We start from the raw sequence: 17,877 nt of genomic DNA, 5'->3' as shown, positions 1-17,877 counted from the left end.
ACTATCCCCAGTTGCACATGTTTTGCATTATCGCCAGTTGTTTTCCTATCACGGGGAGGCTTATCGCATTAGAAAATAATTTATTTTCATGCCACTATTGAGAGGCAAAGTCACAACAATTAACACCTTGGCACTCATTGATAGGAACTTTGAAGCCTTTTCAAAATCACCACTTGGGATGTGAAAACTTGTATGCAGCACTAAAGTGAATTTTGATATTGTTTATAATAGCAACTTTACAAATGTATAGGAAGCAGAAGAGATACGCTGAATCAATACCTGTATACAACCAAGCATATACTGAAAATTTGCATGCTTGTGTTTCATTACAACATTTTGCTGCCACTCATTCTTTGGTTTTATAATATTAATAATATCTAACCACATGCCATTCCAAAGTGACTGGAAAAAAAATTGTCTTAGACAAACATTATTAAGATATACATTTACACTAGATAAATGCATGCATGTTGGAGAATAAGTAAAGATTTGAAAGGATACACGCTCTTGTAATATTTGTGGAACATGTGAAATAATGCTTCTAATTTTGTTTTATATATTAAAAAATGCAGAAGAGCTGCAAAACAATCATAAGGTGTAGACATATTAACGTTGGGCAAATGGGAAGTCTGATGGAATTGAAGAATAATAATCAGACAACTATAGCAACTTGTTAAGCATGTTTCGATAAAAAAGAAAAAGGTGAATCTTTCCTATGACATAATCGTTCTTAACAAAACTTGAAGATGGTTGGTTTCTTTTGTACAAATTTAATTCACAATTGAACTGCCCCATCTATTTTCTTTCTTGCTCGAGCAATTTTCTTATAATTCAGATGTTTGTGCTCAACGAATTTTAATAAATTTTTTCTTCAAAATAACAAAAAAAAAAAGAGACTGAAAATGATAATTCTTTGACCCTGACAATAAGATTAGCCAGGAAATAAAACGTCACTATTCAGAGAAAAATATAGATGACAGGGTACTCTGCATGCTTGAATTATGTGGAAACACAATGATAGGCAAAACCCACAAGCACAGGTGTGGCTTAGTTGTCAAACTAAGCTCACAATTGGGCGGATTTTACGTGTAGTGGAGGATTTAAGAATCTAGAAGTACCGCCAAGTCAACAGTCTTACATAAAAAAGAGAGAGACAACCCACATAACTTTAGGGTACTAAACAAATAGAAATGAAAAGAATAAAGTTATTAGTAAATTAATAAAAAAAATTATTGAGTCCTGAGCACTTGGAACCTTCATACTGGGATATGCCATGATAAAAGAAAAAAGTAGATATGGATCTCCTTAAGTGGGTGGAATCAATAGAATTGACTTATAACAGTGATAGACCCATTGAACTTTGAAGAATACTATTGTTACAAAGCCGATAAGCAAGGTTTACAATAGTTATGGAATGGTATACTCATAAGGCTAGAATAACAAGAGATATGTTACATGTAATAGGTGATGTGCTAGTTATATAATGTTTGGATGTGGGTGATACACAACTGTTATACTAGAGCTTCACATATGTGTAATGTGCCACATATAAAAGTCAAAGATTAATGTATTTTTTCAATCATAAGCGTGACCCATAGTTATGATTTCATGTGGTGAGTGTGTATGAAAGTGTATGAAACAAAATATACAAGAACAGATGCTTATTATATTGTAGAGTAAGAATTAGGCCCAATATAGAAGGAGTCTGGAAATAGCTTAACCATGTTGGATGCAAGTGAATTGTCCTAACTGAAAAAGGAATGAACTAAAAGTCATGGTATAGCTGCTACACATACTCGCTGGTCGTTACTTGTTGGTCTCATATTTTTGGCCATCACACATTACTTACTAGTTTTTAGTGGTTGGAAGAAGAGCAACGTATGGCGACCCACAAAGGATATTGCGTGTTTGATTGGCCACTCTGAATCCGAAAACAGTGGATTTCGATTTTTCCATGTTGCATGTTGGTCTAATGGTTGGACGCCATAATTATCTTTGTGCTGTCTGTTGGTACGTGTGGCAGTGCCTTGCACGTGAACTACCGCTCACATGGATCTTGTGTGGGCAATGCTAATACATTATTATCCTTAGTTGAGGTCGATGTTCCGCATGCAACGGTCTCAGAGATAGAGATGATTCTTTGTCAACTCTATGGACCCACTCAGTATCAATTATTTGAGTCAACACCAATTTTCACGTTGTTTATCTGATTATGTATTTGAATATCACCACGCTACACCGCTTTGGTATTTTATATCAAATAAATGTCTTGTCCTGCTGGTGAATCGACAATATTATGATTAAGTGAAAGAAAATCAGATATTACCCAAGAATATTTTTCCAACCTTCACAATTTTTTTTGGCTGCAAAGGAAATAAAAGGTTTATAGGAATAGAATGCTCATTATCTATATAGTTTAAGCAATTAATATACACCATGGTTGAGAGAATTAAAGTAAAACAACTAATGGCAATCCCTTTCTGTTAAAATAAAATACTGCAATTTCTAAAGTCCAACGTGGAGTTCAGTTGCACAAGAATAATTTTACTAATAATAGAAAATTAAGAAATCAGCCAAACCTGAACCCTCAAATGTTAAATCAAGAGAAGGAATTGAGAGGTACACAAGAAAAAGAATTTCTAGTGTGGAGTGGGTATGCTAGTCAATTTTACAAGTTTGGTCCTCTGTAACAATCAACAATTGTTTATCCCTCATAGTAGTAACGTGCGTGCAAATAATCTCCTTTTTGTTTTGAAAAAATGACAGTTAGGTTGGAGCTACCTGTTTATAAAGTTAAAAGCCTTAATAATTAATGTAATTAAACACGACAATTATAAGGTTTTCAATTCACAACAAGAGTCATTATTGACACATTGAGCTACTAGCTGCATATCCTGGCCATTTAAACCTACACAGAAAAAAGCTAAAGGTATAGAGATCCTTGTCATGTGTGGGGTAGCAAAAGCACTTCAAAGAGTCGGGCAAAGGTGGAGTGGCTCACAGCCTTCATAACTCAAATCAATCCATTGTACCATAAAAGAAGAGACGAGATTGCAATACTGCTAGGTTTGCATGTTCTAGATTCCACACATTATTCCTCCAATTCTCTCTCTTGGTCAATCAACGTTACCTTTATTAATATTTACTTAATAATATTTTAAATAAATATCTGATCACAAACGAGTTTGAGTCTAGCCTAAAACCTACCACTAAAAATTGCCTCAAACCTAATCCATACCTTTATGAAAAAAACAATTAAGCAGTGATCTGTCTCAAATGAATAGTGGCAGGACGCTTTTTGATTCTCATTGGTATTTGTTGCGTCCACTTTGCCTATAAATGGGGAACCTCTCACCACAAACCTAAGTTGTGAGTTAAAAGACTTTGGAAGAGCAAAGCTTCCAAGCTTTATACTTTAGCATAAGTTTTTCTCTTCGTGGAACTTTAGAAAATGGTTAGTAATAGTATTGTGTTTGAGATATGTTTGTGAGTAGCTTTTGTTCCATGGCAGCATGTAACTTAAAATGTTACCTGCTTTTTGTCCCCGTATTTCAGGATGGGAAGATGAGTTGGACAGTTGCAGATGCCGTAGACTATAAAGGCTTCCCAGCTGACAGGTCCAAAACAGGCGGTTGGGTGCCTGCAGCTCTTATTTTAGGTTTGTAATTCTAATAGAGTAGTAGAAGTAGTCTTATCAGTTATGATCCTAACCCCTATATTTCATGTTGATTATGATTATGCAACTTGCTCTTAGAAGACTCGGAATATGTGTAATACATTAGAGGAAAGTGGCATTCAATTAATATATATTTCACCAGGCTTAAAATGACAATTTCCTTCATCATCTTGTGAGAAGTAATGGATGGTAATGTTTACATGGATAAAGAGTTCTTCTTTTTATTTTCATTTTTTGGCTACAAGTCGGAGATTTCTTCACACATTTCAGGGGTATAAGAGGAATTGGGTGGTTCATCAAATGGTGACGTAGAAACGGATAGATGTTGGTTGGTGTATACAAAAGTACAAATCTGGAGTATAGGATCCGTCCCTTCTCACCTGAAGTTTGCATTATCAAAAACTCTTTTAAAAGCTTAAGTGATTGTTAGAGGCCTGAAAATGATTTTAATTTTATTATTTCTAACACGCATCCGCATAGCAACAGTAGCTTGAATCATAGACAAGACTTTAACACTGAAACACGTCAACCCTCCTAGTAGTTTAATGTGTTAGTTGGAGGCCATAAATGGTTTTATAGGTTAACCTGCCGTAGTAATCCATGTGTAATGTTTTGGGCTGATGATTGCAGCTGAGGAAGGAGACAAAACAAATGGAATAATAACTAAAGCACCTACATACTTTTGATTGCGGATAATTCATATGTCACTTTCTGTTTCGACTTGGAGTAAAAGAGCATAATATTACATATAAGCTCTATGATGTGAATAAATATTGCGATATTCCATTTCGTCCAAACTTTTTCATCTCACTTTATCACCTCACTTTCTAAAAGTTGAGTTCTACTTTTTCCATTCATTTTCTCCTTTTTCAATATTTGTGGTTTCGCTTTTCACTTACAGCCTCTACCAACGAACACAATTATCTTACTTTATTTTATTTTTATACTACACATGAGCTAATCATCTTGCTTCTCTACAACCCCTTTTCGGTCTTTTTTTTAATGCACAGAAGAATAAATACAAAGTCATTATTATTTTTCACAGAATAACGAAGTTACACTAATTCTTACAATAAGGTAATTCTCAAAATTCTTACAGGGATTGAAATAGTTGAGAGGCTCTCCACCATGGGGATTGCAGTCAACCTGGTGACATACATGATTGGAATCATGCATCTGCCAAGCTCTGCTGCAGCCAATACTGTGACTGACTTCATGGGCACATCATTTCTCCTGTGTTTGCTGGGAGGTTTTCTAGCAGATTCCTTCCTTGGAAGATACAAAACAATTGGGATCTTTGCTTCAATACAAACACTGGTCAGTTACATTATCATTAATTTTAAGCATATTCAGTTACTTTTCCCATAAAATATCAACCTTATTTTGACATATTCATTTATATAAAGTGGAAGCTTTATGATGATTTCAGGGTACTGCTACACTAGCAATCTCAACAAAATTGCCACAGCTACGTCCACCACCTTGCCATGCTAACAGTGACAGTTGCAAAGCAGCCAATGGATTCCAAATGGGAATCTTATACTTGGCTCTATACCTTATTGCACTAGGAACTGGTGGCCTCAAGTCTAGTGTTTCAGGATTTGGGTCTGACCAATTTGATGAGAAAGATGAGAAGGAGAAATCCCAAATGGCCTATTTCTTCAACAGGTTTTTCTTCTTCATTAGTTTCGGAACACTGGCAGCTGTCACAGTACTTGTCTATATACAAGATGAAGTGAGTCGCAGTTGGGCTTATGGAATATGTTCTGTTTCTATGGTCATAGCCATTTTGGTGTTCTTATCAGGAACTAAAAGATACAGATACAAGAAGAGTTTGGGAAGCCCCATTGTCCATATTTGTCAAGTTATTGTTGCAGCAATGAAGAAAAGGAAGATACAACTCCCTTACCATGTTGGCTCTTTGTATGAGGACACTCCTGAGGGTTCAAGAATAGAGCACAGTGATCAGTTTCGGTAAGCTTATCTTTATCTACCCTTGTGAGAGTTCACCAATCCTTTTGTATGGTTTAATAAAATGGTTTATCAGAAATATTTAATTTGAAAATTTTAATAAAAATACTATATATAAATTTTTATTATGTATTTTTAATTCCATGTTAAAAAAATCGATGATAGAATTTTGATATCTAAATAATTTTCTCCTAATTTTTTTAAATATTTTGAATCATGTAGTTTCTTGGAGAGAGCAGCTATTATAGCAGAAGGTGACTTTGAGACAAATTTATCTGGTTCTGCTCCAAACCCATGGAAATTATGCTCACTGACGAGGGTAGAGGAGGTGAAAATGATGGTGAGACTTCTGCCCGTGTGGGCCACAACCATCATATTTTGGACCACCTACGCACAGATGATAACCTTTTCAGTTGAGCAAGCCACCACCATGGAAAGGAATATTGGGAGTTTCCAGATCCCAGCAGGCTCTCTCACAGTCTTCTTTGTGGCTGCAATACTAATCACTCTGGCTGTTTATGACAGAGTCATAATGCCCCTTTGGAAAAAATGGAGAGGCAAACCAGGTATAAATGAAAAGATGCATAAGCTTCTTGTTATCAAACCATATTAGAAGATTTAGTTACCGAGCTTATGATTTTAGTAAGTTTTTTATTTTATTTTATTTTAATAAATTTATAATTAAATTTATAACATAAATCATCATTTTAAAAAAATTAATTAAAGAGAGGTTTAAATGAGTTGTACATTTAAACACACGATCAAATCCCATGTCCCAGCTAAGCCTAGTTAACCGGATTAATGTCATTCGATATGGAATTATTTTGCCATGATTAAGATATATATGATCATTACATTATTATTTATATATAGCAAAACGCATGTGAAGCCCATAAAGTGTAACATGCATGTTGTAATCGTGTCTCACAAAATTAAATGTGTGTCTATATACTATATAGTCAACTGAATACAAAAGTTTGATACAAATAATTTAATTTAACAAACTATATATTAGAACCAAATCATTAACCTTTAAAGTGAAAGCAACCGTGTTAATTATGAATTAACACACATATATTGTGTTTCTCCCTGTGTTCCACTCCCAGGTTTTACCAACCTACAAAGAATTGCAATTGGACTTGTATTTTCCATTTCTGGAATGGCGACTGCATCTATATGCGAGAGGAAACGTTTGTCAGTGGCAAAAGGAGTAAGTGGAAACCAGGCAACACTGCCTATAAGCGTTTTCCTCCTGATACCACAGTTCTTCTTGGTTGGTGCTGGTGAAGCATTCATATACACTGGCCAACTTGATTTCTTCATAACACAATCTCCAAAAGGAATGAAAACAATGAGCACGGGTCTCTTTCTCACAACATTGTCTCTTGGTTTCTTTGTGAGCAGTTTCCTTGTCTCAGTTGTTAAGAAAGTTACTGGCACAAGAGATGGACAAGGATGGCTAGCTGACAACATAAACAAGGGCAGGCTTGATTTGTTCTATGCATTGCTTACTATACTTAGTTTCATTAATTTCGCAGCATTTGTGGCATGTGCAGTTTGGTACAAGCCTAAGAAACCTAAGCAAGGTTTGGAAATGGGTGATGTTAATGGGTCCTCAGGTGAGGAGAAGTGCTGAAGATTATACTCATTGTTGTTATCATGGTTTTGTTCATTTGTAGATAGGCTGTTAATGTGTATGCATCCGAAGAATTAATGGGTTGAGTTTGGGTTTTTCTTCGTGATATTATACAAATAATGTTTGGGTTGGCTTCTATGTTTATATAAACATGTAACATATTTTCTACTCTTTGAAGCCCTTTTTACATCTTTCTCTGCATGGCTTGCTTTCTACTTTTCCTTTACCTTTCTTCTTGCTGATATATATATATATATAAATTACAAATGTAAATGTGTAACAAATTTGTCTCGTGCACGTGTATGACATGTGTACATGATTTAATAAACAAGTGAAGATATGATTAATGATCATTATTATGATCAAATAATGCGAAAAGAAAATTTTGGTCCAGCACATTACTCACGGTTGATTGATACTAGATTTTGTAAATTTTCCCAAATGAAAACTATAAAGATATTCTCTGAATTTAATCTTTTCTTTTTAAATAATGACCATGAACTTTAAGATATGAACAAGAGGTTCATAAATTTTCAGAGATTAATAAATAGAAAAAAAAAATCAACCATCTACGTGACTCGTACGTGTTCATTTGTTGACATCATTTATCTTTTTGAAAAATTTAAAGAAAAGAAAAGATTCGCATCTAATTTAATTCTTTAGTGATTTGATATTTTAATTTATAACTAATTAATTTAAAGAAAAATGTTTTTAATATTTTTAATATCCTGGCAATGACAAATAATGTATAATGAATTCCGACACATTCCATCAATAATTGGGTCCCTTAAATATGTTAGTTAAAATTTAATTTTTAATTTTTTTTAAAAAATTATTGAGTATAAATTCATTATAGTGATTTTTTATATTTTAAAGTGATTAATTTCCACCTATATATTAAACATTTTAAATTATTCTTTATAATAATTTTACTCAACTCTTCTAAAATTGTTTATATATATATATATATATATCACATGTATGTAACAACTTGAAATGAAACTTAAAAGAAAATTTGAATAAATAAAACATAAAATCTTAAGTTGTATGATATCAATCAATACATGTACTAATATAAACTTAAAAAAGTTTCCAAAATAAGGCACCAGTCTAATTATATTTTATAATCACCAATTCACACAAATTATTATGATTATTATTTAAATATAGTAAACTTTTATAAGAAATTTTATCATGGTAAATTTCTTCATTACAAATATAAACTCACATTTGTACCGAGTTTGGTCCTTGTTTAAAAGATGGATACCCGTTTGTCATCTTGTTCCAATTAATCTCACACATCTATTTTATTTTGTCATGTTCAAACCACAATCCTACCAGACTCAAATATGTCTGCCTCTAATATAAAAAAATATATTTGTGCTTGTACATTTTTGTATTGTGTTTGATAACTATTTGAACTTACTATTTTATCGTAATTTAACTTTATATAATAAAATAGAATACTTACTTTTGAAAATAAGATGACATCAAATGTATTTTAATTTTTCTATATGCTTAATATTCTTGATAGAATACTTGGACAATTTCTGAATTTTGTTAATCAACTTCTTATTGTTTTCGATTTATCTGCTTGTAATTAAACATTAAGTTTTCATATCTAAGATCTTTCATACATTAGTAATATTTTAATTATTTTACGTGATATGTATTTTCAAACATTCAAAATTATATATTAAATTTAAATACATTCTCATGACTTAATATTTTACATTATTATTTCTTAAAAAATGATGTTCATAAATTATATTTTTATAATTTAAAAATTATTTTTAACAATTAAAAATATCTTTATATAATTTGAAAATTTTTCTTTTAAATAAAAATTTGAAAAATATTTGTAATCTTCATTTTTAAAGTTTTTTGCTTTTAAAAATACTTATCCAATAGATTTGTGATAATGATGGTCTTTTTTGGTAACACTTGGCAAGCGGACCAAGCTTCAATGTAGTAATTTGATATCGTCTTCATGTATTTATTGATAATAATTATTTCCTTTTTTGTTGTATATAAAAATATAAAGAATGTGATGAAATATTGATTTGTTCTAAAATATATAAAAGCAACAAATTGAAATTTAGTAGAAAACTTTATCTGAGAAGAGATCGGATTCAAATATATTTTCTAACTCTTTTATCTGCGTTGAATAAATATAATTCTAATTCTATTACTTCTACGTTCATTACATAACTTAACTAGATCCCTCAAAATTAAGTCCTAAAGTAATTAATCTTACAACATGATTCCTCTATACTTTAAGATTAATACCTTGCATTAAGAACACAACTTGAACATATGTGGCTAACAACCCCAAGTTTATTCCTAATACAAGTGATTATTAGGTGTGTGATTCAGTTCAGATTTTCAAAAGCGTTTTCCAACAGAATTCAAATGCCAAAGATCATAAACCAAATGATCAAGCCAAATTAAGCATTAAGAATAGAATCACACTCAAGTAAATAAACTAAAAATCATTATAAACTCACGAAGTAATTGAGTTAGAAGTTATATTAAATCCAATCTAAAAAAATTAGTCACTCATAATGAGGGTCATATCAAGATGCAAACTAAAATTACAATGAGAAAAAGTGAAGATGTGATTCTCGTTCTGAAGCGATCCTCCCTACGTCTTCCGTTGCTCCGTTCTTCCTTTTTTTCTTCTTTCCTCAAAGTCACTTTTTTTTCTGATCTATTATGCCTTTTTTTTTTTCCATTTCCTTTCCAGCTGTTTTTCTTGTATGGGTCTTCAAAATAAAGAGAATTCGATCAGATTTTAACTCTACGGTTATAGCTATGGATTCATCGTTGTAGCTGTAGCTTTGGCTTGCATTAATTCTCTCACAGCTATAACTGCAGATTTACAGCTTTAGTTGTAACTATCTGAAATCTTCTTTTTGTTGCACATTTTCATGGCTGTAGTTGTGGCTTTAAGACTGTTATCCTGAATTTTAAATTTCACCAAATTCTGCACAAAAGAGAGATATTTTAAAAGAAAATATTAACTACTCTTATGACTTCTTTGATTAGATTAATTCATCCAATTAGGAGTTAAATATATCTAGAATTATTGACATTTCAACCAAAAAATATGCCGAATTAATAATAGAATATAAATTTCTAGTACTTAACGGATAACAACTTGTCAGATAGTGTATTAAAAAAAAAAAAAAAGGAAATGATGAGGCATAATGTAAATAGTTTTAGAATATGGATCCATACAAAAACAAAACAGTGATTTGGATAAAGTCTAATGATGAGAAGCATCCATTGACGAGTGATAGAAGTCCTTGGAATAGTTTTTAATACGATGATAATTTTATGCGTCCCTCCGTGGGCATAAAGCGCCGGAACACTCAAAGCCACCAATTCTTCCACTTTAGTTCTCTCATTCAACTACAACAATATCCATAGATACAAAGTTGACATCTTATATAACGATTCCCATATTTTAATTATTAAATATTATTTATAAAATCTCTGAAAACATATTGAATTGTATTAAATAGTGAAATGAAGAGTTTTATTTGTTAGAGTAATGGCTTTACTGTCTTATCAGTAAAAGGAATATATGGTATTGTTTAGTTGTAAGAGGCATATCCGATATCTTGTTTCTTTTTCCTAGTCTTGTCAACAGTGGAACGAATGAGGAAACACATCCACATTTGGCATTATTACAACCACAGTCAACCAGGTGAGGATTGTTCAAGTCCTATGAATAATCTCTCGTCACATTTGTATTATTATTATTTTTTATTTTTAAAATTGAATTTAAAATTAATATCTTTCATAGATAAATCGAAATAAAACAATGAAAGAAAAATATCATTTTATTATAACATGATTGATAATTTTATACGTCTCTTTCCTCTTCCATATAACTCAACCGGTTGACTCCATTCAAAGTTGCCAACAAAGGGGAAGTTAATGGTAGGAATTATTGGCAGCCATAAATTGAAAAATTAGCTAAACTAAACATGGGGAATTGTCAAAGTGTTTTACAGTCTTAAGCATCGACCACATTTCCATTGTTGGAGGAACGTTGATTCTAAACCATTGCTTTAGCATCTAGCAAGTGTGGGGAGGAAAAACCTCCCTTTTGTGGAAGAAAGTCAAATATAGGTTGTCATGGATACGCATTTAGAATCATCATAGAACATAAATTCCAGAAACTTTTGAACATAAAATTGAATCCAGTTTAGTATCTACGTATGAACCTACCATTAATTTACACTATTTGCAGTGCGCCTTTGTTCATGTCCCTACAAACATTGACACCCACACATAGATGTATGGTTATATATAATGACAATCATTTGTTGTGGGAATTGTAAACATAAGTTATACAATCATATAAAATAGTTAAGATTACAAGTAATTATCGTAATTCTATTTAAAACCATCATGGATATATTTTAAATTTTAATTATTTAAATAAAATAATTATTTATATTCATTATATATTTTCATTTCTTATAATAAGTAAATATTCTTATTTAAATAATTATTTATGTCTATGTTTGTGTGATCTTTTCTCTTTCTTTTTTTATTTTCTATTCAAGATTTTATAAATTGTGGAGATTGGATTTTATCAAGTTAATTAAAGACTTGAAAAGAAATAAAACAAAATTATCTAGAATTATTAATTAACTAAAAACATACTTGCATTAAACTTTTTTAATAAATATTTAGATAACATGATTTTTAGTTTTTTTTTTTTATCATTTCACAAACTTTATGTAAAACTCCTTAAGCAAAAGTCACGAAATATAGCCTTTTGTTTATTGAATAAATAACATTGTGAATAAAAACATCTTAGAGAATGCAACACAAGTCAATGATTTGGTTCTAGCCTTGCGTCGTTGGTTTTTGTGATCGACTACTTAACATTTGTTTTCAGAATATTAATTGTATTTTTATATAATGTTTATCTTATTATATATTAGAGAGATTAATAAAATCTTGTTGGAGGATATATGATTAAACTTTCATATAAAAAACATAAACAAATAAAAAGATTGATTTTGAGAAAAAATAAATATAATATCTTATGCTGAAACAAATTAAAATCTCAAATAGATAATATACTGGTTGCTTATAAGTTTTTTAACTTCACAAATAATTTAGTTATCAATTTTTATTATGAATGAGAGTATTCTATCTCGAAAACGAAATAATCAATAAAGTTACCTTCTTATTTATAGTTTATTACATGTATTTTTTAAATTTTAAATTATTTTTAATGATGTGTGAAATTACACTTTCAAATTGTCACTTAACTTTCTCTTATTATTTTATATAAACTTTCAAATTCTTTGTAAATCTTGATATTTATATTTATAAAATTTATTTTATTATTTTATATAAATTTTAAAGTTTTACAAATATTTTATTGATATAAAATTCATAATATTTTATATATTATTTTAAAATTAATTATAATTTTATTAAATATTTAATATTTTAATAAACAATTATTTGTAGTTATAGAATAAAGTTAAAATAATTTTTAAAAAATTTAAATATTTCAAATAATTTTATTATATATTATATATATTTATTTTAAAATAAAATACATGTGTATTGAAATATACTAACTAGTTAATTGAAATTGTTATCATCTAAAACTTCTTTGTTTTGAATTAGAAAACAATAAAGAATTATAATTTTGAATCTTATTATCGAGTATGTTTTGATCATAAACCCTTGATATATGGAAGTTATATTGCATCTCAACTAATCTAAATTGAACACATTTGTTAAAGTGACAATATTTTTAGTGTGTTTTTTTCCAGCAAAACTCAAATTCAAAATTTTATTTTTTTTTCAAAAAAATTAATAATTAAGTTTCTTACTACTTAAACGTACGGACATTAATATTTTGAAGTATTACATAAAGAAAAAGCATTTCTTATATTCACGACAATGACTCCCTCTTTTTAGTTAACATGTCTCGATAAATGTATTTTTTACAAATATGAAAGCATATTAATGGTGAATAACCAGAGATATATGTTATTCAATCTCTTTTGGATTATTAATGTTTATCAAATTAACCCTAATATATTTGTATACTAAAATAAAGATGTAATTTTTTTTTTTACCCAAAATTCAGGTTATTTACTTGTTTTTTTTCAACAAAATTTTGTACACTTTATTAATCTGGGCGAGTAGTCAATTCAACTGTTTTATTTTTAATGACAAAATTTTGGCTTTATTTTTATTTTTATTTTAATTTTAAAGACTTATACAAAATAAATTTATATATATATATATATAAAGAATCTTCATACATTAATAAGTTTAAAACTCTTATATTTAATCTGATTATTTTATTTTATTTAAATTTAATAACCAGTAAAGTAATAAATAATAAATTATAACTCGTTAAATATAAATTAAATAAAAAATTTAAATTAAGTGTAAGTGTCAAATGTAAAAATTTATATATATATATATATATATATATATATATATATATTATAACATGTTATACAAATATTCAAACCAGCTTACATTAGTCATAGTAATAATATTTTTGCTGAACATTTTTGGTTTCGTTCATGGTCTGTGGAGATTACCACTCTCATAATAGGAAGCTCTACTTTATTTGACAAGCTTTAGTTATTTGCAGTTTCTGATTTTGTTGTTTGGTTAAGTTTTAATTTTTATATAAACAAATTTAAAATATTATATATATATATATATATATATATATATATATTAAGTCTCACATTTAAATATTTTTATGATGATAATTATAGAAAAACTTTAAAAGAATCAATATATTTTAGGGTTTTGTTAATCTCAACTTTAAGAATTAAAAATAAATAGCTAATAATAATATTATTAAAAAAATATTTATTATACTTTTATAATTTTAATATAATAACTATATTTTTTTTTATAGAAAAATTCTATTTATATATGCTTAAACTCACTGAGATTAACAAAACTCTATATTTTATCCACAAAGAATGCTTTGATAATCAATTGAAGGATTTAAAAAAGAAGAAACTTCATCAACTGTATCTTCTTAATAAAAGAAATGTTAAGATGGCATTAGGGAAGGTGGTAAAAAGATATAGCAAATAGTTTTAAAAAGGCTATTTAGATAAATGTAGTGGCACTGAAAAAAGTAACAGACACGAGACTGTCATGAAATTTGGTTTATTTAATGAAGTAATTTCTAAAGGCTATTTTGAATTATGGAAATAGTTTTAAGTTATTTTCACAAGTGAGCACAACACCTAATTAATAAATACATGGCATCAATTTTAGACTTTAACTATTTATTTATTGTGTCCATAAGTACTAAATTTGGTATTATAATTAGGGTTGACATTTTTTTTTGTAACGGTTGCACAGATGCCTCTTTTTCATTTCAAATTATCCAATAACCATTAGCCTTGAAGTCGTCTAAATAAGATTAAAAAAAATAAAAAAAACAAAGCTTCAATTCTTAAAATTTTTTTGTTAACATTTGAATATATTGATATTTTATTTGTTTCATTATTATAATTTTGTTATTTAAATAATATATTATTGATATGTATTAGCTATTTTAATTATTAAACAGTATATTATTAATATTATGAAGGATGTTATTGTCTATTTGATGAAAAAAATATTTTTCTTTTCTATTCTCTATCCATCAATATAAATGAAGAGAAAAAAAATTTCCTATTCATTTTCTTTCATAACAAGCAACTTCTAAGTTTATTTATTTTCTCAACATTTTCTTTCTCAAACCCAATAATATATAGGTTTTTATTTGATAAAATTTTCCCACTAATCCAATAATTCTTTTTTATCGTTAATTCTTATATGACTACTATGTTTCGGCCCACTAAGTTTTACTTAACTAGTAGCTCTTACAAATGTACATAATTCTCGTTGACAAAAAAAAAACATAATTCTCATACTAGACAAAAAAAACAAATGAAGATAATTTTAATTTCAGATAGATTAAAACTTGGTTGACCAAAATTTTATAAAAAATGGTAGATTAAAACTTGTTTTTAAAGTCAATTAAAACTAAATATATGTATTTCCATTTTGTAATAAGTTATGAGAAGTGATCAACCTAAAATTATATTTACTCTGCTGTTTGATTTTTATTTATTAAATGATTTATTTTAAAATTAAACATTAGATTAAAAATTTATATCATATAAAATATATTTATAAAATTTTTATTATCACATTCATATTATTAAAAATAATGTAATATATATTTAAAATATACATATATATAAGAATAATTTGATTATAATCTTCTAGTTATTCAAATTTTGCATGATAGAAACTCTTCAGTTGCATTGTTATAATTCTAGATTAACAATAGGATCAACAAAAATTATATTTTATATAAAATTATAAATAATATAAGAATAGGTGTAGTTTACAACAATGTAAGTAAATCCTCTTTATGAGTGTGCATATCACATCACGTGATACTAGGTGTGAAACTTAATAAAATAACACTTCTAATAACATTTTATCAAAAAGAAAAATTTATCAATTCAATCAATAAATCTAAAAATATCACATAATAGATTGAATTCATAAATTTCATACAATTTAAAAATATTATTAATATTTTTTTAAAAATATTAGTGATTTGATAAACTAAATCGAGATGCATTGTTAAAGAGAGAAGCTTCTTAGATTATAAAATATAAAAAAGTAAGAAGAAAACTTAAATACAATGCTTTAAGTTGTTATTCTTCAATTAAAATTCAAGCTTTACCTGAAAAGTTAATACTAATACCTAATGTAAATTTTTATTGCATAAATTATCAAAGCAAAATTTCAACTAAAGACGGCCAAAAACTCTTATCGATGTATCAAAGTTATATATATATATATGGAACCACTGAATGCATGAAATAATGAGGTTATTGTTTTTTTAATGTCAAAATTACTCTCTTTTGTTTGATGTCTCAGATCTTCTTTCCAAAAGGCTTTTATGTTAAAAAAACTTTGGTCCATGACACATTATCTCTACTTTTTCTAGTTTACAAGTGCAAACCACCCTTGACAAAAAAAAAAAAATACATACCGTTTAATCCTCTCCGGTGATAACTTCCGCCAACTGAAAAGGCAAAGAACTAATGGTTGGGTTGGAAATACACTTCTGTATTTTTAGAATTATGTTCATCGAATGCAAACGTGTTTAGATTATCCTACCAGCACATTTTAGTTGATTTGAGTAAAGGTAAAAATTTTATCTCTTCCATTAAATAAAAATATTTATAATAAGTTTTATTATAAACTTGTTTTTTTTTTATAGAATTTTTTAAATATAAATTACACCACATTTAACTCACTTTAAAATAAAATTAATTTTGTAAAACCAAGTGTATTCAAATCCGAACATACAGCTACTCGCCCTGACACATAGTCATTGGAGATGATAACAGGTGGAATGGAGTTTCGGCGGGCAAAATATTAAATCCATACAAAGCATGGAGACATAGGTTAGATAAAATAGAGTAGATGTAATGGTTGTTTAAAGAAGAGTTAACAAATCAATTCTCACCTTTTTAAATGCAAAACACATTCCAATAAAAAATGTGTAATTTGGATTAATTTATGCATGTATCTCAATCATATTTAATGACTTAAAATCAATTTCACTCAACTTCAAACCAAACAAGCACACAATTCGATTGCACAACTCAAACTAAACTGACCTAATTGGTTCAAATCGGGTGACAAAACCATGCAAACAGCAAAGCTAATAGAAGGGCATTCATCCGATCTTACCTGGGTAGCCACGCCGCCATCTGAGTTTCTCTCTTTTGGGTCTAGCAATTCGGACTCAAGGACAAGTAGTGGTCTTGTAATGACCCCTAAAGCTCATCCAATTCGATGGATAGCTAGATTCGCTATTTCAGGCGCTACACAATTCCCCTTCACTCAAAACACAATTCTGCAATTCCCGAATTCCTCCTCTATAACTATAAGATCAAGACAAGTAAAATCCAACAAAACCATGTCCCACCGCAAGACGCTAACAACATGGCAGGGGCGTCCGCTATTAGTGCAAAGGTTAAAATGCGGGTATCGAATTTGAGCTGCCTGAGACGAATGGCCAGCTTGGTAGAATAAAATAGAATTTAGGCTATAGTTATGTCACACACAAAAATTGATTTACGACAAAACAGTTACGCAGGGTCAAGTATGGCCCAATAAGGGACAATCCAACTTGGAAGAAAATAAATACATCTTTTAATTACAGCTAGACTTTAATGCTTTTCTGGACTGACCGTTGATCCCCAACCAAGAATAGTGTGTACATCTCAGATTTCGTTGATTTCTCATTGTGCCCTCTCAGATTTCTTTCATTTTACATTATCCAAACAATATTTAAAGGCACATCCCTCGTATCAAACAAAAAATTTAAACCGAGGCAATCAATGCAAGGAGCACACGTTGACCATCAGATATACCTCGTTGGATGGTTTCTATTTTTATTGCCTAAATCTAAACAGTTATAATTGAACGGTCTAATATTTTTCCACATTGCCAAAAGAAGGTACATGATCAACATTTTTTGGGCAGTTGTAAT

General features: G+C 29.0%; 1 protein-coding gene across 1 annotated transcript; it reads left to right on the top strand.

Annotated features, from left to right (window-relative positions):
* The first annotated feature begins 3,377 nt into the window (after positions 1–3,377).
* On the top strand, positions 3,378–7,283 carry LOC113847687 (protein NRT1/ PTR FAMILY 6.2). Its single transcript, XM_027476927.1, has 6 exons — positions 3,378–3,454; positions 3,556–3,658; positions 4,776–4,993; positions 5,106–5,650; positions 5,870–6,213; positions 6,754–7,283. Exons 1-6 carry the CDS (start codon positions 3,452–3,454, stop codon positions 7,281–7,283), a joined length of 1,743 nt encoding a protein of 580 aa, XP_027332728.1. The 5' UTR covers positions 3,378–3,451.
* Positions 7,284–17,877: the final 10,594 nt, after the last annotated feature.

Source organism: Abrus precatorius, unplaced genomic scaffold, assembly GCF_003935025.1.
Source record: "Abrus precatorius isolate BTA unplaced genomic scaffold, Abrus_2018 Scaffold8, whole genome shotgun sequence".
In the NCBI taxonomy this organism is placed as follows: Eukaryota; Viridiplantae; Streptophyta; class Magnoliopsida; order Fabales; family Fabaceae; genus Abrus; species Abrus precatorius.
Note: the sequence above shows the minus strand (reverse complement) of the source record. Positions and strands in the feature narration are given on the sequence as shown.

Bases quoted from the DNA above. Each gene is read 5' to 3' on its own strand.
- LOC113847687 (XM_027476927.1), top strand. The intron at 3,659-4,775 runs GTTTGTAATTCT...AAATTCTTACAG, and splicing joins GCCTGCAGCTCTTATTTTAG to GGATTGAAATAGTTGAGAGG. The intron at 6,214-6,753 runs GTATAAATGAAA...TTCCACTCCCAG, and splicing joins AAAATGGAGAGGCAAACCAG to GTTTTACCAACCTACAAAGA.